Raw genomic sequence first — 20,793 nt, forward strand, 5'->3', positions numbered from 1 at the left:
ATCCCAGCACTTGGAAGGTAGAGGCAGGTGAATCTCTGTGAGTTTGGGGCTACCTTGGTCTACTTGCCCAGTTCTAGGCCAACTAGCCTACAGAGTAAGAGCCTGGACAATGCTGGGATTACAGGTGCATATCAACATGCCAACTTGCTTCTCAGCATGTGTATGTGTGGGCCTCTAAGTGCATGCACACCACATACAGGCAGGAACCCTCAGAAGTGGAGGTGGCTCCCTGGAATTGGAGTTACAGACAACTGTGAGCTGCCATTTGGTACTGGGAGCATTTGGTGCTAAGGGCAGTAAGCACTAACACTCTGCACTTTTAACACAGCCTTAGACAAGCAACCCAAGGAACAGATGGCATCAAGGTTGATGCCCTACACATCCTGGGGAAGCTCCAAGCTTTCGATGCTCTCAGTTCCTGACCCTAGAGACAGTACCTCTTTACATTCATACCAAGCAAATGCCTCCTCCTTGCCTAAGTCACTGTCTTCCATTACAGTTCCAAGTGCCAAATTCATACTGAAAGATGTCCTTTTATCTAACCTACTCAAACCTCTCTTGGAATTCTGATTAAGGCAACTAAAACAAGTTCTGACTGAGGCTTCGTCTCTCTCAAAATGTTCTTTCTTCAACCCCCATTTCAAACCAGAACTCTAAATAAGGTAGAAGGAAGGTGATGAAATTTTACACGGAGGTAGGAAGGCCCGACTCAAAGAAAACTGCCTTGTCCAGGCAGGCTCTCTCACATCACCTGGATGTTAAGTCCCACCATCATGTTTCCAGTGTTTAATTTAATCCTAAGCAGAGAAAACAGCCAAATGAAGTACGGCTTAGGTTTTGTTACTGCCATAGGAGCTCAGTGTAAGCTTGTTCCTATGTTCAGAGAAATAAATTCCATTTTTCTCTTTCTTTTTCTTTTCTATGAGACAGGCTCAGTATATAATCCTGGCCCTCCTGGAACTCACTATGTAGACCAGGCTAAACTCAAAATTCACAGAAATCCACCTGCCTCTGCATCCCAAGTGCTGGGATTAAAGATGTGTGCCACCACGCCCAGCTTCATAAAGATAAAATTTTATACTTGTACAATTTCTGGTGCCCATCAAGGTCAGCAGAAGACATCAGATGCCCTGAAACGATGTTAGGAATGGTTTAGAGCCACCATGTAGGTGCTGAGAATAGAACCCAGGTCCTCTGCCAGTGAGTGCAGGTGCCTGAAGAGTCCAGAGATGTTGGATCCATCCTCTGGAGCCAGAGTTACAGGCTGTTGTGAGCTGCCTGAGGTAGGTAGTGAAAACTGAACTGAGGTTCTCTTCAAGAGCAGCAGCATGCATAAGATGTCTCCAGCCTCATTTTTTAAAACTTTGTCTTTTTGAGACAGGGTCTCACTATGTATATAGCCTTGGCTACAGTGGAACCCAGTATGGAGACCAGGTTAGCCTCAGAGATCTGCCCAAGTGCTAGGATTACAGGCAAGTACCACCATACCCAGCCACCAACTTTTTAAAGTATGTCCATGATGTCCATGTGTGTGGCAGAGCTTTTGTGTTAGTGCACACGTAGATCACAGGATAACTTCAAAAGCACCACCTATCTCCTTGGAGGCAGGGTCCCTTAGTGGCTTGAAGTTGTCATTTCTGCCTGGCCAGTGAGCCCTGAGGTCTTCCAGTTCTGCCTCTCCAGTGCTAGGACCACAACCACATGCCTGTCTGGCCTTTTTACCCAGATCAAACTCAAACTCTTGCCTAGCACTGAGTCACAGCAGAGGCAGGTGGGGATTGAAGCTCTGTGAGTTGAAGGTCAGACTGGCCTATACTGCACAGGGAGTTCCAAGCTAGCCAGGGCTACACAAAAAGATCCTGCCTATTAAAAAAAAAAAAAAAGCCAGGATGGTGGTGGTACAAGCCTTTAATCCCAATACTCAGGTCTCAGAATGAGTTCCAGGAAAGCCAGAGTTACACAGAGAAACCCTCTCTCAAAACAACGACATATTTTAAAGAAATCCTACAGGAGCTGGGCCGTGGTGGCACAACCCTGTAATCCCAGCACTCAGGAGGCAGAGGCAGGCGGATTGCTGTGAGTTCAAGGCCAGCCTGGTCTACAAAGTGAGTCCCGGACAGCCAAGGCTACACAAAGAAACCCTGTCTCAAAAAACCAAAAAAAAAAAAAAAAAGAAGAAGAAGAAGAAGAAGAAAAACAAAACAAAACCCTGCACTGCTGTGGACTAAACCCAAGGCCTGTGCAGCTTGCTTGAGCTATGCCATCTGTAGCTGACTGGACTAGCTATCCCTTGTAAACAGGGCAAAGGAATGAAGAACTGGCAATGTTAGAAAAATCAACCTCAGTTCTAAACATATTTTTCTAACAGACACAACTGAACACCCAAAGAACAGAGGAGGCTGTAAATATCCTCAGTTGGTAGAGTGATTGCCTAGCACACACAAAAGCCTGGAGTCTATTCCTAACCCCTATAAACTGGCATGGATCCCACAGCTGAATAGTCAGACAGCACTTAGGAGTTAGAGGCAAGAAGCACACAAGTTAAAGGTCACCTGTGGGTCTGTGATACACTCAAAGCCAGTCTGGATTACAAAAGGATCAGTCTGAAGTTCGCAGCACCCAGGCAGCTCACACCTGCCTGCCTCTACAGGCACCTGCACACATGTGCACATACCTGTAATAGTAACTGTCATCTCAGAAGCTCACTAACTCCCTCTACTAACTGAGGCCTAGAGTGTTTTCAGCCTCTGGGAAATACTGCTGAATAAGCTCACTCTTTGCTTTGTTTTTTGAGACAGGGTTTCTCTGTGTAGCCTTAGCTGTCCTAGACTCACTTTGTAGACCAGGCTGGCCTTGAACTCACAGCGATCCGCCTGTCTCTGCCTCCTGAGTGCTGGGACTAAAGGCGTGCGCCACCATGCCCAGCATAAACTCACTCTTTCTACTTCTTTCTGAACTCTGGCTGGCTGGTTCAACTCAGCTGTTCTGGCTCAAGCTCCTCTCCCAGCTAACTTATTCAATCTGGCTTCTCTCAGTTCTGACTGAATTGCCCAGCTTGACCTCAAACTAACTCCAGCAATCTGTTCTAATCTTCTGGATCCTTCTCATTCTGTGTCTAGTTTGCTTTCTCTTCAATTTGCCTCAGTAAACTCCTTTCTCTTCCTACACTGCTTTTTTTTTTTTTAAACAGGGTTTCTCTGTGTAGCCTTGGCTGTCCTGGACTCACTCTGTAGACCAGGCTGGCCTTGAACTCACAGGGATCCACCCACTTCTGCCTCCTGAGTGCTGGGATTAAAGGTGTGCACCACAGTACCCGGCTCCCCTACACTGCTCTTAAATAAGCCTCCCTTTCCTTCCAGGTCTGTGATCTGGCTGGGATACAAACACATCTTTAATCTAGGAGACAGAAGCAAGCAGATCTGAGCTCAAGGCCAGTCTTGTAGGGAAAAAGTATCAGGTAAAGAAAAGCTTAGCTCCAGGGGTGGTGGTACACACCTTTAATCCCAAACAATGAAGGTAAAGTTAGTCTATAGAGAGAAGTACCCATATTTGAAAGTGATGTCTAATTGAGTGGCAGAAAATGAAAGTGACAAATCAGAGAAGATTTGACAGAATAGGATCCTCCCAACTTTGATGAGAATAGAGAGGAAAGGGAAGCCGGTTTTACCATGAGAGTTTTACAAAGAGAGGTTGAATGAGAGAAGCTACACACAGGTGAGGACAGAATCAAACAGAGAATGAGAAGGATCCAGAAGATTAGAGCAGATTGCTGAGTTAGTTTGAGGCCAAGCAGAGAAATTCAGGGGCCCAGAGAAGCCAGATTGAATCAGTCAGCTGGCCCAGAGCTCAGAAAGAACAAGGGCGAGCTTATTAAGAGGCAAGTCTCAGAGGCTGAAAATGTTCTAAGCCTAGGTTAGATTGTATGGAGGCCAGAAGCTTCCAGGACTAGGCCTAGGTTAGCAGACAGAGCCAGGACGCCTCAGACACAACAACTGAAACAGGCAAATACAAGTTCCTTTTACACAGACTTCTCTGAGTTTACATGCAGCCTGGGCTACAGGAGACCCTACTGCCAAAATAAGGAAGAAAAGGGGGCAGGGGTGCACCTCAGAAAAATACTTCTATGTCCTAAAATATAAAAACTCACATTACAGGGCTGGAGAGATGGCTCAGCAGTTAAGAGCACTAACTGCTCTTTCAAAGGACCCAGGTTCAATTCCTAGCACTCACATGGCAGCTCATAACCATCTTTTAACCCCAGTTCCAGGGAATTTGAAGCCGTGTCAGGTCTCCTGAGGGCTACAGGCCCACCAGTGCTGCAGACATACATACAGGCGAACCTCCCATACACATAAAGCAGAAAAGGGAAAGCGAAAAAAATTCGGGCATACACAAAAGGGAAAAACCCCACACTTCAAGAAATGTTCTTTTATAGACCAGAGTTAAGTCATGATAGCAAATTCCCCTAATTAGTTCTGTAGAAGTTAAACGTGCAGGAGGAACCCAAGTCAAGGCAGGAAGGGTGTCCCTGGGGGACTGGGCTGGACGCACATCAACAGTCAGCCCCCAAAAGTGTACACAATCCTAAGCGCATTCCCCCTTCTCCTCGCAAGCCTATCTGCTCAGAGGCTCTTAAAAGCATGGAGCAGATCAAGAAAACCACTGACTGCATAAAGAGAGAGGCCCAGTAGTTCGCAGTTCTCTATGCTCAATCTGCACCACTAGCACTGGAGGGCGATCGCTGGCGGCGACAGCTCAGTTTGATTCCCTGTGACCTCCACCGCGGGGCGGCGGGGCGGGGTCCGGAACAGCCGGTCTCCAGAGGGGTCAGCTACAGTTGACGACTGGTTGACAAATGAATGTTACAGGTGAAAAGTCTAATGAGAGCTCTCTCGGGCCACCCGGTTGGCAAGATCCAAGCTTGCCCAGGAGGCCTCAGAAAAAGAAAGCAAATTACATTAAAATGGACATTTCAAAAAAAGAGGCGCAGCATCGAACGCACAGCTGCCATTTCCCGGCCACTTCCTGGGGCGGCTGGGGGAGGGGCGGCTTGTGTACAGATGGAGGCGGTGGCGCTCCCCCCTCCCCGAAGGACACAAACCCCGCACTCCAGCAAGCTCCACAAAGGACGCCTGCCATTGGCACTGACGTCTGGAAGTCGGGGACGCTGGAAGCAGAGGGACCGGGCGAGAGCATCGTCTCGGCTCCGGAAACGGGGATCCCTTTCGGAGAGGGTTTCCTTGGAGCGGAAGGAATCCCTCTTTATTCCTCTCCGCAGACGCCTCCGTCTCCAGCGCGGGCCTCTCCCGGCCCAGGCCCTCCACACCCAGAACGCGAGCGTCACCCTCCGACCCCCGCTCCACACGGACCGCCAGGGAACCCCGCACCCACCCCGCACGCGCAGCCCTGCCGCCCCAGCAGGTGGAGCCCCTCCCGGGGATCCCGCCGCGCGTGGACGGGTCTCCACTAGCCAGCCTCCACCTCAGCCCCGTCGGCCTCCACCTCAGCCCCGGCCCCGGGTACCTCAGCCCCGTCGGCCTCCACCTCAGCCCCGTCGGCCTCCACCTCTGCCCTGGCCGGGGTCTCCTCAGCCTCCACCCCTGTCGTGGCCGGTGTCTCCTCAGCCCCAACCCTTGCCCAACCGGTGTCTCCTCAACCCCCATGCCTGTCCGGCCCGGTGTCCCCTCAGCCCCCACTTCAGCCCCGGCCGGGGTCCCCTCAGCCTCCACCTCAGCCACGGCCGGGGTCCCCTCAGCCCCCACTTCAGCCCCGGCCGGGGTCCCCTCAGCCTCCACCTCAGCCACGGCCGGGGTCCCCTCAGCCCCTACTTCAGCCCCGGCCGGGGTCCCCTCAGTCCCCACCTCAGCCCCGGCCGGGGTCCCCTCAGCCCCCACCTCAGCCCCGGCCGGGGTCCCCTCAGCCCCCACCTCAGCCCCGGCCGGGGTCCCCTCAGTCCCCACCTCAGCCCCGGCCGGGGTCCCCTCAGCCCCCACCTCAGCCCCGGCCGGGGTCCCCTCAGCCTCCACCTCAGCCCCGGCCGGGGTCCCCTCAGTCCCCACCTCAGCCCCGGCCGGGGTCCCCTCAGCCCCCACCTCAGCCCCGGCCGGGGTCCCCTCAGCCCCCACCTCAGCCCCGGCCGGGGTCCCCTCAGCCCCCACCTCAGCCCCGGCCGGGGTCCCCTCAGCCTCCACCTCCGCCTAGCCCGCAGGCCCCGGCCGCACACCCTACAGACCTGAGGCGACGGCGTCCGGGCAGGTCACATGGCCAGGCTCGGGGTGCCCGCGGGACAGGGGTGCAGGGTCGGGGTCCGGACGGGCAGGGGGCCGCGGCTTACCCGCGGGGACGGAGCGGAGCCAACATGGCCGGCGGGCGGAGGGGGCCGGAGCTGGAGGGGGCGGGGACGCCGCGGGCTCCGCCCCCCGCTGCCGCAGGTCCTAGTGCCCTCCCTGTCGCCCCGATCCGGGTCCTAGCGCCGCGGAGCCTCGCAGTCTTGTTTGACCCAGGTCAAACTGTAAGGGTAGCTAAGCCTTTCCCAGGTTAACCTAGCCGACTACAGCACGTTCCCTGGGGCCAAAGGCAGATAGATGCTCCTTTCCTAACTGAGAGGGGACGCCTGGGAGATAACTTCGGGGCTGTTCACTTCCTCAGCAGGATAGTGAGAAAGTAGGAGTTGTTAGGCAGCGACTCACACCAAGGAAAGGGAAGGGAGATGGGGTGGGGGGTGGGGGGAAGCAGAAGTCCACTCACCTACGTCCTGGGGGACAACCTGGTCCTGCCTGGATCACTACTTTCCTGGTGTCGTCGGCAGGGCTTCAGACATCAGGATTCCTGCACACGGAGGAAAAGACTCAGTACTGGCTCCACACAGTCAAGCCTAAATGTGGCCAAAGGGTGGGAGAGAGGCAGTAAAAAGTTCCTGGCCAGGCGTGGTGGTGCACGCCTTTAATCCCAGCACTCGGAGGCAGAGGCAGGTGGATCACCGAGAGTTCGAGGCCAGCCTGGTCTACAAAGCGAGTCCAGGACGGCCAAGATAACATAGAAAAACCCTGTCTTGAAAAACCAAGAAAAAACAAAAACAAAAACAAAAACAACCACCCCTCAAAAAATGTCCCAAATGTTTATTTTACTGTTCCTGTACTTTTTCTAACAAGGCTACATAGCTGTGTTCCTTGGGAAACTGCAATGTAAAATCTAGCAAGGAATTAAGAGTTTGGGAAACAGTGTCATACGAAGTTACAGCTTATTGGGTTGGTTTTGTTTTGTTTTTTAAAATTCCAACTTCTCATTTGCTAGATGAAGAAATGAAGACCCACAGAGGCTCACTGACTCGTTCAAGGTCATACATTAGACACATGACTAGAAAAGAAACTTCATTCCCTTCCCTTACAGCTCAATGAAATGTAATTTAGAATGTTAACAGTTGCCTAAAGGATGCAAAACTAAGTCTGAACACCTGGGAAGAACAACAGACAGAAAGCTGGTGAGATTCTGGCTGGTTGGGAGGTGTCAGCAAATACCTTTTCCTCTTGGAGGGTGCCAGGAGATTGGAAAGCTGGGTGTGGACAGCCAAATCCAGCAGTCTAAACTGGATTTCCTTACTTCAGAGAGGGATTCCGTGTGTGGAGGACATTCCCCACCCATCATTGCAAACAGTTCAGAGAGGCTGAAAGGAAGGTTTCCATAGAAAAGCCGACAGTATGGGCCAGCAGACACTAAGGGGTTCCCCCTCTCTCCCCCAAGGGGAGCAGACACGGAAAAGCAAAATCTTACGTGTTAAAATGGGTTTTTGGGTTTTTTTGAGACAGGGTTTCTCAGAGTGGCCCTGATTGTCCTGGAATCACTGTGTAGACCAGGCTGGCCTTGAACTCACAGTGATCGGACTGCCTCTGCCTCCCGAGTGCTGGGATTAAAGGCGTGCACCACCACGGGCCCTACAGTGGGCGTGTAATTTCTACATGAAGTAATTCCTACACTGAAGAGGCAGAGATGAGAGGATCATTGTGCGCTCAAGGCCGGCTCAGTCTACATATCAAATTCCAGGCTAGTCACGACTACATGGTGAAACTTAGTCTGGAAAAACCAATAGGACATTTATAGATCGTCTGGTGTGTGTGTGTGTGGGGGGGTACACCTCACCCTTCTAATAGTCCACTAACCTGAAAGCCCTAAGTAGAGGCCAAGCTCAAGGGACAAGGAGTTCGTCCGTCCGGAGAAAGGAGAAGTAAACTTATGCTAAGAAAATGTCTAACCCCAAAATAAAAATAAAAACAAAAACAAAAAGGTTAGGTTGGAACTGGCACCTGAGCGCAGGAAAGGGAGGAAGCAGGTGTAGGGGGAAGCTGGTATCTCCTTTTCCTCTTCCTTTTCCAGGCCAGAAGAATCTTCCTACCTCCCACCAGGGGTAAGCACTGAGAGACAGGGCATGCAGGGGAGGAGCCTGCGCCGGTCAGACGTCCGTGGCCACGCCCCCTTCGCTTCACCACCACACACCCACACACACCCACGGCTGACTCCGGAAGAGCCGGTTACTCCTGTGCCCCAGTATCCCCACCCCTTCCGAGCCCTAGGCCTAGTCTCCTGGGCAACCTCTAGGCCCTCATCCAGCCCTGAGCCAGGAAGAAAAGGGTAGGATAGAAGACCACTTGGGATTAGAAGAGAAAAACATTTTTTTAAAAAATTTTTTCTTAAAAAGAAGAAAAATGCATTTTTCCCATTTGGTCCAGGATCGTTTTTATCAACCTACCCTGGGATCTTCCCTGCTCTATCTAACGCTGGGCTGGAAATATGCCCCAGAACTAAGTGGTTACTTTTTGACAGGTGCCGCAACCTTGTAGCATTCGTGACCCCCTCCTCATGGCCAGCCCAATTTGAACTACAGACCCCGTAAGTCCTCAAACCATTTCTCAATCCCATAAAACGTGGCTGGTTATCCAACCAGCCTCGCTTCGAAAAGCTACTAAAACGAGAAAGGGACAGGGGTTATTTTATCAGCAACTTGTAAGAGGAATGTCTGGGGAATTTGACGGAACCTCCCTCAAAACAAGCCAGAGGACGAGGAGCGAAGGGTGGAGACAAACACCCGCTCCCCCTTTCTCGCACACTCTGCCCATTCCTGCTCTACCTCCCTGACTCTGGGTCAGCTGCCACAGTGCGAGCCACTCTGGAGCCAGATGGTCGGGGCTGTGAGGGTCACCCTAGGTGCATCCTAGCTATAACTTCCCTTTCCCCAACCCCGACAGGCTCAGCAGCACAGGCACTGCACACTTAGCTGTGACTCAATCGTACAAGACAAACCCTGACACTCATTCTCAAAACCCTGGATGCAGGGGCACTGGAGGAGGAGGCAGGGGCTCAGGCGGCGTTGGCGGACCGAGTATTCTCCATTCAAGGTAAGGTGGTTATAAAGACCTCCCACTCGCTGACTGGGCAGATCACCCTGTAGGCCACTGCTCTCCGCCCTGTAGCTATTCCCACTGGTCCCTGTCGCCAATCAGGCTCGGGCAAAACAATCTCAGTGTATTTTGGGAAGGGTAGATTCCCTTTTAATATAGGAGGGGGGGAATATAAGCCCTCCCCAGTGGGCCCGCGGGCGGCCGTCACATTTAGTCTTTTCTCAATGGACAGCTCCACGGTGGGCACACCAGACACACAGCTCATTCTTTCCTGGGGTAACCTGAAATAGAAAAGGTCGGGCTTCCTTTGCCTTACCCAGCACCCCAAATCCCTTAGAGACTTAGCCCGGGTCCTCTCTGCCGCAACAGCCGCTAAAAGCCGAGTGTCCCAAGGTTGGTTCCCGCAGCGAGGCTGCCACTGGCGCCCGGACGAGGGGGAGGGGCCAGCCCCAGCCGGGTCCCCGGCCCTTCCCACCCGGTCTCAGTGGGCGGTGCTAAGGTCCGACCCCAAACTCCCGCAGGAAAGCCTCTAGTGGGACACGGTTGGACACGAGGGGTGAACGGAGCGGGGCGGACAGGGGCCGTGGTGTGCGCCGTCCGTCCGTCCCTCCCTCCCTCCCTCCCTCCCTCCCGTCCGCCTGCCAGGACAGACGGACAGCGAGCAGAGTGGTTGGGGTGGCGGTTACTCCCCCTCCCGTTGGGGTTAGCGTGGCGTGGGAAAGCGCCGGTTCCAGGGGAGGCGAGACCTAGACCGCGGGAGGGAGGGAGGGAGGGAGGTCTTCCTGGCGGGGGAGGGGAGATCCTGGGCCGGGAGAGGATGGCGAGAGCAGCCTACGGGTCCCGGTGCGTCGCAGAGGACAGGGGCGGGATGGGCGCGGAGGAGACGGCGCTGCGGGGCGCGGAGGGAGACAGAGAGGGCAGCCGTCCGGCACGGCGCGGCGCAGGGAAGGTCAGAGCCGGCATCCCGGGGCATCGCACGGCGACCGGCGAGGACGCCCTGCCCCGGGACTCCCGGCCTGGAACGGGATGCCGGGCCTCACCTGGAGCACGGCCGGGCCGGGCCAGGCGGCGGCGGCGGAGGCGCAGGTGGCCGAGCCGGGCGGCGGCGGCGCCTCCTCCCCTAGCCCGAGGCCGGCGGCGGTGGAGGGGGGAGGTGGCGCTTAAAGGGGCAGGAGCTCCTCGGGTGAGGGAGGACGAGCGCTCTCTCGCTGTCTCGCTCGCTCAGGGACGGCGGTGGCGGAGGCTCCGCTGGGGGAGGGGAAAGCGGGTGGCGTCTCCTAGGGGCCGGAACCAGGAAGGATCCCAGAGGCAGGAAAAGGACAGAAACTTCTACTACGGCGCAGCTGGGGATGGCGGTGGGCCTGAGCGGTATGGGGTACCCCAAGAGCTCGCTCGCTCGTTCGCGCGCTCTCTCTCTCTCTGTCTCTCTCTCTCTCGGGGCGGCGGCAAAGACTTAATCACAAAGACGGCTGGGGAGACAGTGGGAGCCACCGAGGTTCAAGGAGGCCTAGGGCAGCAGGAGAGGGCGTCTGGATCGCGCACGGCAGGCACCTCGCTGGGTAAACATGCTTCTCCTTCCCGGCCCTGTCCCTGACCTGTCAACCCTCTGGGTATCGTGGAGGCCATCCGTAGCAGCGTAGTGAGGCTCATGGAGGACTGTGAGAATCAGCTTTAATCGTAGCTCAGCTTGGCCTCAGCCACCACCACCACCCTTGCAGCAACCTCTGGGGCAACAGGAAGCAGCTGCTCAGTGCAGCCCCGACCTGGTGGTGAGTTAGGGTGGGGGAGGAGGAAAGGCTGGGCTTTAAAGGCCTGAGAGAAACTAGGGGGAGGGGAGGCACCCTTAACAGGACCAGGAGCGGACTAGTAATGAATACTGTAAAATACTGCTTGGTTCTCAGCCACTTAAATGGGAGTGGAGGGGCCCGCCTCGCGGGTGAGGAAGGAAGCCATCACCTAAACCCCAGGCTCTTCCTTAGAGCCGGAGCTTGCCAATGCTAGGGTCTCGTGTTCAGCAGCTAAGCCCTGTGTCCCCCACACAGTCCATTTCCTCTCCTTCACAACCCACCCCCCACCCCCCCACCCCCCGCCACAAAAGAGCAAAGGTTAGGCCCCACCCCACCCCTGCTGAGTCAGCCAGGGAGGGAGCTCGGCATCCCTCAGGCCTTTCCCCGGGGCAGCTATCACACTTACCCATGTCAGGCTGGCAGGACTCCAGGGTCGGACCCAGCTTCTCACTGTCCTTGGGCCTCGCTGCACTTGAAGGCTACTGGTAGGTTCTCCCCAACTATGAGCTGGGAACTCGGAAAGAAAAACAACAAAACAAAACAAAACACCAAAACCAAAAAGCCAGTGTATGCTTCCTGCGAACCACACAGCCTAAACTGCTGTAGGGTGATGTCCCTGTGTGACAGCCTGGGGTAGGAGGGCGGAGGGAAGGGCGGGGCTTTCGCTGGGTGGAGAAAGGGAGGAGGCGAGGACAGGGCTGACCCAGGAGAAGTATGGAGGAAGGTTACAACTATGTTAACACTTCAGGACTGTGGTAAAAGAGGACAGTAAAGGCAGAAGGAAACAGAGTTGCAGCTAACGAGAGGGAAAAGGTCTCGATAAATGCTAGAGGACATGAACACCGGGACGCAAATGACCTTTAGAATATCCGTTTGCAAGTCTGTATTTGGGTGACGAAGCAGAACAAGGTCACCTGAACTCTTAGGTCTTCACCCGCTTTTTACCTACTCCAGTAAGGATCTGGAGGAGGTGTTCCCACCCCCATTACAGCATTTCCCCCAACCCGAGCAAGTCTACCAAAGCACTGGCAACTCAGGGGCGCCACCTTGTGTCCAGATCTTGACACGGGAGGGACTGGAGCCAAGGACGTCATGATCAGATGGAAGGAAGCTGAGGCCTCCTCTCCGCCCCAGGAGCCTCTCCTAGAGCTCTCCAGGTCACCGGGGGCTCAGAACTGTGAGTTCAGCTGTCCCGGAGGAGCTTCTGCCCGATGTTGGCAACCTTGCAAGGTGGCGCCTATGGATGCAAGCTCCTCCGCAGGACAAAGCTCCAGCTGGTTTGTAAACAGTCATTAGCTGACAGAAGTACCTCCCAGAAAATAGCCTGTAATAGATTTCAAAATGGTGAGATTCCACTCTTGTAGTCTCAAATGCTGCCACAAGAGGCCACTAGCTGGGCTCAAACAGGTTGTAGGGCACAAAATATGCCCTACTATAGTGCACTAAGTGCACATTTTATGAAGAACTCCCAATGCTGTTCCAAAGCCCCAACAGCAACACTAAACACCGTGTGGGTTTTTTTATTTGGGGGGGGGGGGGGCGCCGGGGGATGGTGGTGTTGCAGCTTGGAGACAGGGTTTCTCTGTGTAGCCTTGGCTATGTTTACCAGGCTGGCCTTAAACTCACACTGACGCACCTGTCTGCTTCAGTCATCTGGCCCAACCTAAAAATTGTCTTTGTACCCTGTCTCGAGAAACAACAAAAAAAATTGTATCATCAACTAAATCTTCCTAATTCTCATAAGGGATCTTTATCCAATCTCGTGCTTTTTTTTTTTAAACCTGCAGTCTCAAACATGCAAGTCTAGGCTTGCTCAAATATCTGGAGGGAGTCTATTAGGAACTTCCTGAAGACCTAGACAAGGCCCAGAAGACCCTCACTTGTAACACATCGTCCACATCTCATAAAATCATTAATGCCTGGTCTTGGAATAAATCAACCTATTTTCCTCTTTTAATAAAAAAAAAACCGATTTTGTGCTGGGTATGGTGGTTCACACCTTTAATCCCAGCACTCTGGGAGACAGACCAGTCTCACAAAGTCCAGGACAGCCAGGACTACAAGAAAAACCCTGTCTTTAAACTTGTACCAGGTCTGTATATACCTTTAATCCCATTTAGGATCTGAAGCAGGTTCTGAGTTCACAGACAGTGTGATCTATAAAGGGGGTACAGGATAGGATAGCCAGGGTTACAGTGAGGCCCTGTCTTGAAGGGGGGGGGGGGGATTACCTTGCCTACTTAATGTGGAAATGAACATTGTGGAGTTGGTTTGTAATCTTAGCACTTGAAAGGCTGAAGCAGGATCGTGGAGACCAGCCCAGGACTATGCAGTAAGATTCAAAAACAAAAGAAGCTATATGAAATACTCGAAGAAAAAAAAAAGCCACAGGAAGCCACACAAGGCCCACAGCATTCCACCGATGAATGGCCCTTTCTGATAGTCCTGTTCCAAGCACATGCTAACTGCAGCCTCTTACTGCCAACTGCATTGTGGGATGACTCAGAAGCAAGACAGACAAGCGAGGGGTGTACACTTTATTGAAAACTTTAAATACTCCTCAGGGAGAACATCACGTCTTCAATCAAGGCTCTTGTGTGGCCTACACAGGAAACTGAGCTTTCAGCATGGAGGAAGGAGAGGACAGTACAGAGTGCTGAGTTTGGCAAATGGACCCCTCATGAGGCGTGCTCTTCTGCCAGCTTGTCGGCCTTTGCCACAGCTTCTTCAATCGGCCCCACCATATAGAAGGCCTGCTCTGGGAGATGGTCATAGTCACCTGCACAGGAGAATGAGTAGTGAGAAGGTGAATTGACTTTGTGCAGCACACACACCTCACCACGTGAAGCCACTGGTCAGACTGATAAATTCTTATGATGTAAGGAAACAAACTTCCAAGTGAAATTTACTTTTTGTTTTTTGGGGGCAGAGTTTTCTGGCTGGCCTGGAACTCAGGAACCCAGAGATCTATTTGGGAGCACTGAGACTAAATGTGTGCACACACATGTCCCCTCCAAGAACACAGTTTGGGGCTCAGCAGTGACTGCTCTTCCAGAGGACACAAGTTCAGCACCAGCACCACATGGCAGCTCACCACCACCTCTACCTTCAGTGGCTGTTCCCAGGGGATGCAACCCCATGGGATCCCACATGCACATATACACACACAGGCACAAGAGCACTTTAACACCCCCCCCCCCCAGACACAGCAGATGGGCAGCTCAGTTTTCATATGGGTCCCCTAGTAAGGGGGGGGTGCTGTCTCTGACATGGACTGTCACCTGCTTTTCCATCATTCCTCCTGGTGGGGCTGCTCAGTCCTGCTGAGCCAGGGTGTGCTGGGGTGGGTTGGTAGTGGGAGAAATGGGTTCTGCTATTCTGAGGCATTGGGGTGGGGGTGGGGGGACAGGGAGGAAGAGGAGGACCAGGGCTATGATGGGGAATATGAATAAATTAATTTTTAAAAAACCCTTAACTTGGGAGCATTTGAGTTCTGGTTTCAAATTCCTACTCTCTGGCTCAGTGACATGGGACAGTTTACCGCAGAGCAGGGCAATGGCCTCTTTAGCGAAAGGTACACAATATATATCAGGACTGTCTTGTATTTCAGTTTTCTATCATTTTTATGGCTAGCTTGGTAGAAAAATCTCACCTGCTAAAATCTGCTGGAACCCTTTAATGGTCTCCTTCAAGGGCACAAGCTTTCCCATGTGACCTGTGAAAACCTCAGCAACCTGGAATGGCTGGGACAAGAAACGCTGGATTTTCCTTGCCCGGGACACAGTCAGTTTATCTTCCTCAGAAAGTTCATCCATACCCAAAATGGCAATAATGTCCTGGAGAGATTTGTAGTCCTACAAGACAGCAGGATGAGGTGAGAGCTAGGTGCGTTATCCCTTCAATTTAGAACTCTATCAGAGTCCCAGGTTCCCTCAGCCAAGAGCAGCATCTCCTCCCTATTCCTCATCAGCTCCATTAGAGAAACTGGAGCCAGGCGTGGTGGTGCAGGCCTGTAATCCCAGCACTCAGGACGCAGAGGCAGGTGGATCTCTGTGAGTTCAAGACTAGCCTGGTCTACAGAGTGAGTTCCAGAACAGCCAGGGCTGCACAGAGAAACCCTGTCTTGGACGCCACCAAACCCAACTGGTCTTTTTTGGTTGTTGTTTCAGAAGCAGGATTTCTCTCTGTAGTCTTGACCACCCCTGGCACTCCCTCTGTAGTCCAGGCCGGTTTCTGCTTCCTGAGGGCTGGGATTAAAGGGGCTTGCTGTCACCACCAGCCGGACAACCTGATCAGTCCCTTCTCAACTTTGCCTGCTCACACAAATGACGAGAAGAGATCCAGTCTTTACATTTTTCAAATTCTTTATGATCCAATAACCACCATCCCCAGGGGGCAGACACTCACCTGCAAAATCTTCTGCACTCCTCGGGCAACATCATAGTGCTCACTGCCAACAATATTGGGATCCATAATTCGAGAGGTGGAGTCCAGAGGATCCACAGCTGGATAGATGCCCAACTCAGCAATAGCTCGGGACAGCACGGTAGTAGCATCCAAATGGGCAAAGGTAGTTGCAGGGGCAGGATCAGTCAGGTCATCAGCAGGCACATAGATGGCCTAAAGTGAATCAAGAACCCATGGAGAGCAGCAGCAACCAGAGGAATCCCTACTTAAGCCACCCGTTTCCCAACATCTGCGCCTGTCTTACTACATAAGCCCATGCTTTGTCTTAGGTCCCTGGTGCTGGAGTAAGGTATGCTGTCTACCCTGTCCGGGCCAGCACACTATGCTATGTTGCAACTCCACTGTAATGGCACCAACTTTTATTGACATCTTGATCTTCCTGCACTGTAGTAGCTACGTGAACACGACCGCGAGAGGACCTCTAGTGTGCGGTCTGTTTCAGCACTCGAAACTCAAGCCACAGAACACTTGCCTCTACCACACACAAGGAAACAATGAAAGGCAGAGGAGTGGCTCCTGCTTGTAATCCCAGCTCTTAGGACACAGAGGCAGGAGGATTGCTCTGATACTAGGCTAGCTAGAACTACACAGGCAGATCTCAAAAAAAGGGTCCTGTTTTATTATTGTTGCCTTATGAGTTTCTGTGCACCACACGCATGAGTTGGCCTGCACAAGGTAGAAGAGGTCAGATGCCCTGGACCTGGAGTTACAGGTGCTTGTAAGGCACCATCAGGTACTAGGATAGAATCCAGGTGCTTTGCAAGAACAGAAAGTTGTTTGTTTCTCTGCGCAGCCTTGGCTGTTCTGGAACTCAATCTAGACCAGGCTGGCCTGGAGTTTAGAGATCCACCTGCCTCTGCTTCCCAAGTGCTGGGATTAAAGGCGCGCACCACCTAGCTTCAGAAAGTACTTTTAGCTGATGAGTCATCTCCCCAGCTCCAGATACCTTCAAATTATTCGTGTTCCACTTTCTTGGTTTTTTTGAGACAATGACATATAGCCAAGTTGGCCAGGAACTCACTCTGTAGATCCCCTTGCCTCTGCTTCCTATGTGTTAGATCACAGGCATGTAACTCCAGACGCAGCTAATGTGCGTTTGTATTTAATTTAACTTGACAGCCTGGCATACAAGTACATCTTTACACATTATTCTAACTGGTTAACTGTTCCTACTTCAAAGCCCTGCTGGAGTACACATGCCTTTAATTCCAATGCTCAGGAGGTTGAGGCAGGTGGATCATGAGCTCAAGGCCTGCCTGGTCTAGACACCAAGTTCCAAGGCTACATAATAATGAGATCCTTTCTCAAACAGCCACCACCAAATAAGTAAGTAAGTAAGCCCAGGCTGTCCCGATCTTAGATGGTTACCAGCCATGGACCATGGCTCCTGGGAAACCCTGGAAGACCTACAAGTGCTCTTAACCACTGAACCATCCCTCTAGCCCAACACATAAGAAGGGCTCATTATCTCCCTGGATGCCTTTTCTTCAGCTCAAGTCCTGTCCACTCGGTCTCTCACCTGCACAGAGGTGATAGAGCCCTTCTTGGTGGTGGTGATTCTCTCCTGCATTGTGCCCATGTCAGTGGCCAGCGTCGGCTGGTAGCCTACAGCAGAAGGGATTCTGCCCAGCAAGGCAGACACCTCTGAGCCAGCCTGGGTGAAGCGGAAGATGTTGTCGATGAACAGCAGGACATCCTGGCCTTCTTGGTCTCTGAAGTACTCCGCGACAGTCAAACCAGTCAGAGCTACCCGGGCACGAGCACCAGGGGGCTCATTCATCTGCCCGTAGACCAAGGCTACCTGCAGAAAACACGCGTCAGAAAAGCTGGCAGAGCAATAAGGATGCCACAGACAACCCATTATTCCCAGTCAGAGACTACTATGGGCTCCACTCAGACGCCAATGCTTCCGTTTACAAATTTCTTCTTCCCGCTAGACACGAAACTCAAAACACTGAACTGAAGATGCGCATAGCCTCCATTCAACACCCCCAATATAGCTTCAAACACTGATTATCTACCAAAACTAAAGTCTAGAAATACCACACACCAGAGAAAAATGGTGGAAGGAAAGACTGTTTACAGATCCTAGGGCATTCAACATCAAATATAAAACATGGCTTCAGCTGGCACTAGCTTTCTGCATAGGATCATGTGGACACCAATCAACTCGGAGCTTACCTTGGAGGTGGCATCTTTTAGGTTGATAACACCAGACTCAATCATTTCATGGTATAAATCATTGCCCTCACGGGTCCTCTCGCCAACACCAGCAAACACAGAGTAACCGCCGTGGGCTTTAGCAACGTTGTTGATTAGCTCCATGATCAGTACCGTCTTTCCCACGCCAGCACCACCGAAGAGTCCTAGGTTAAGAAGAGCGTTTCAGATCCCCGCTTTCCCAATGAAGCGACTGTCAGACAACATTCAGTTGTGTCTCCCTTCTCAGGAATGGCATCTGGCTTCAGCAAACTCAGAAGAACGAAAGTCAGAAGCTAATCATCAACGAAGGGGCGCTTCCCTTATTATGTCACACAAACCACCAACATACCGATTTTGCCACCCTTGGCGTACGGGGCCAGCAGATCCACAACCTTTATACCCGTCACCAGAATTTCCTGCTCAACACTCATCTCCATGAACTCGGGAGCCTCGGCGTGAATAGGAGCAAATCTGTAAAACACAGAGGGAAGAGGGTCGGCACTGCGTCCCTGCACTGACAAGCCACTCAGGTCAAATCTAATCTTGTCTATGTAAGCTAAGCTGCCGTGTGATTCTAACTTTCTGCAATAAAAACTTTTGACTCAGGAACAAATAAGCCCCCTTTCCTAACATTTTCCTCTTATTCATCCTAAACATAACAAAATTCCTTTATATACCATTAAGAAAACAAAAATCTGTAAACCTTAGAGAATCTATAACCTAAATCATCAACACAAGCTTTAAATAATTTATGGGGTGGGGTTCTAAGTAGAAACATTTTAATAGGAACCTTTTAGTTTGTTTTTTGAGACAGGGTTCTCTGTGTAACAGCCTTGGCTGTCCTGGAACTTGCTCTGTAGACCAGGCTGGCCTCAAACTCACAGAGATTTATTTGAGTGCCTCTGCCTCCTAGGGGTTGGGCCTAAAGGCGAGTGCCACCACTGCCCTGCAAAATCTCAATTGAATACAACAGAAACTTAAGTAGTACTGTAGGAAAACTGCTTGACTCCAAATCATTAATTACCCTAATGTCTAAAGCTTCAGGAAAGAGTGCCTGGGTTCATGAAAGCAACGAGAGGAACTTACTGTTTGGTTTTGATGGGACCTCTCTCATCAATAGGTTCTCCAATGACATTCATGATCCTGCCCAAGGTCTCTGGACCAACAGGAATTTTGATTGGCGCGCCTGAATCCAGGACTTTCTGGCCTCTAACCAAGCCTTCAGTGCCATCCATGGCGATGGTTCTGACGGTGCTCTCCCCTGTCAAGAAGTGCTTAGAGGTTACAGGAACCAAAGCTCGTGGTGACGGGTGGCCAAAAGCAAACCAGACTCCCCCTCAGCATCTGAAAGTGGCTTCAGCAAACTCAGTAGAACGAAAGTCATTTTGATTAAGATCATCACAGATGGGAGACGGCATGGATTTTGTGCTATTTACACTTAAAAAGCTCCTTTAAAAAAAAGAAAGAAAATCCACTTACCCAAATGCTGCGCCACCTCCAATACCAGTCTGGTGTCCCTGCCTTGCACTTCCAGGGCATTTAGGATGGGCGGTAGTCCCTCATCGAACTGGACGTCCACCACGGCGCCGATGACCGCCACGATCCGCCCGGTGGCAGCGCCTGCCTTCGGGGCCGGGGACGTCTGGGCCGCATAGTCCCTGGCTAACAGACAAAAGGATACTGGGCGGCCAAGGTCCACGGAAGCCCAGATTTGCTCCCAAGGAAAGGCCAGCCCAGGCCAGACTAAGTATCCCGCAGGCTCGGAAAGCCACGCTGCAATGGAGCGCTCCGCTGACCTCGTGCACAAAGCCGCCATTACCCGTGAGACAGGTACCCCAGGCGGCTCCACAAGGTCAAGGTGGCCGCCAGCCGCCCTCTCACCACAAAACGGGCCATGCTGGTTCGTCCGACGCTGCCACGAGCGACTGTCCTTGGACTTCCCTTAACGGAGCACGGATCCCCCAGGCCCAGGGCTCAAGGTCACGGGGAGAAGACCCGAACCCCGCTCCTCCAGGAGTGCACTTACCAGCATGCACCACGGCGGGAGCGGCTCGCAGTAAGAGCTGCGCCTGGGGTAGCGATGCCGCCGAAGGGCCGAGTCCCCGTAATGCCCCGGAGGCCGAGGCCGAGGCCACACGCCCCACAAGACTCAACATGGCGGAGTCCGGGTGGAGACTGAGAGCCGCAGCGGTCCCCGCCGTCCGTTCTGCAGCCGGGGCGGGGCCTACTCTGCGGGAGGCATGGCCATTGGATAAATTGGCTGCTCATCACGCTAGATCGCGCTCCTATAGGGAAAGCCACTCGAAGGTCCTCATCTATTGGTCAGAACCAGTGTCAATCTCAGGTGCCTTTGTTTAATTGGAAGAGCACCCCTCTAAGCCGCGAAGCCTAATTGGGTCATAGGAACTTCAATACGCGAGGTATCTGGCGGAAGTGCGTGTAGGCAAAGGGGCGGGGTTCCTGCGGACCGCGCTGACTGCCTTTGCCTGTCCTTGGGCCCTGACTTAGGTGACAGCCACCAAGGTGGCATGCGAAAGTGGGGTGTAAGCTGTCAGGCGCCTCCGCAGGAGGACGAGGCCCTTTGCCATCGCCCTAACCAGGCGCGGTGGCAGAACCCCGTAATTCCAGAACGTGACGGGGTCCAGCACTAGGGTCAAGAGTCCTAAGGGCAGCACTTGGGAGGCAGAGGCAGGTGGATCGCTGCGAGTTCGAGGCCAGCCTGGTCTACAAAGCGAGTGCAGGACAGCTAAGGCTACACAGAGAAACCTTGTCTCAGAAAACAAAAAACAAACAAACAAAGGAGTCCTAAGGGCCAATTTAAGCCACGCGAGCCCCTGCCTCAGATAAAAGGAAGAACGGAAGTGATAGGCTTCGGATTGAGTAGCTGAGCCAGGTCTCTCAAAGGATCTCTGAATGAGACTGGAGGCTGGCCGGAAGCATGTGTT

The 20,793-nt window shown here is 52.7% G+C and overlaps 2 protein-coding genes across 12 annotated transcripts in view; both read right to left on the bottom strand.

The window, feature by feature from the left end:
• Nucleotides 1-13,561, bottom strand: part of BAZ2A (bromodomain adjacent to zinc finger domain 2A) — a 39,212-nt gene extending 25,651 nt beyond the window's left edge. For 2 of the 11 annotated variants that reach the window (XM_084758460.1, XM_084758462.1), the window contains exons 1-2: nt 11,586-13,561; nt 6,748-6,828 (exon numbers count right to left, since the gene is read on the bottom strand). The gene's annotated coding sequence lies outside the window, so the exon portion shown is untranslated. Of the gene's footprint in view, nt 1-5,101; nt 5,122-6,232; nt 6,391-6,747; nt 6,900-8,300; nt 8,411-9,708; nt 9,977-10,432; nt 10,613-10,987; nt 11,156-11,585 lie in introns of those variants that run through there. The other 9 variants (XM_084758461.1, XM_084758458.1, XM_084758466.1 and 6 more) reach the window with 8 other exon arrangements.
• A 141-nt stretch (nt 13,562-13,702) lies between these two features.
• On the bottom strand, nt 13,703-20,041 carry ATP5F1B (ATP synthase F1 subunit beta). The gene is made up of 9 exons (XM_084758522.1): nt 19,875-20,041; nt 19,328-19,510; nt 18,935-19,109; nt 18,198-18,319; nt 17,828-18,012; nt 17,166-17,447; nt 15,587-15,799; nt 14,832-15,033; nt 13,703-13,958 (listed from the first exon to the last, which is right to left on the bottom strand). The coding sequence occupies exons 1-9, from the start codon at nt 20,002-20,004 to the stop codon at nt 13,858-13,860; spliced, it is 1,593 nt and encodes a 530-aa protein (XP_084614648.1). The 5' UTR covers nt 20,005-20,041; the 3' UTR covers nt 13,703-13,857.
• Between the last annotated feature and the right edge of the window lie 752 nt (nt 20,042-20,793).

The sequence above is a fragment of the Acomys minous genome, assembly GCF_964271855.1.
Source record: "Acomys minous genome assembly, chromosome: 15".
NCBI lineage: Eukaryota > Metazoa > Chordata > Mammalia > Rodentia > Muridae > Acomys > Acomys minous.

What these genes read in the sequence shown, in the direction of transcription:
- ATP5F1B (XM_084758522.1), bottom strand. Translation starts at nt 20,004, where the DNA reads ATGTTGAGTCTTGTGGGGCGTGTGGCCTCGGCCTCGGCCTCCGGGGCA. An exon ending in CGCCAAGGGTGGCAAAATCG is followed by an intron (nt 18,013 to 18,197) that starts GTATGTTGGTGG and finishes TTCTTAACCTAG; the next exon opens with GACTCTTCGGTGGTGCTGGC. An exon ending in GCTCTATCACCTCTGTGCAG is followed by an intron (nt 15,800 to 17,165) that starts GTGAGAGACCGA and finishes GATTCACTTTAG; the next exon opens with GCCATCTATGTGCCTGCTGA.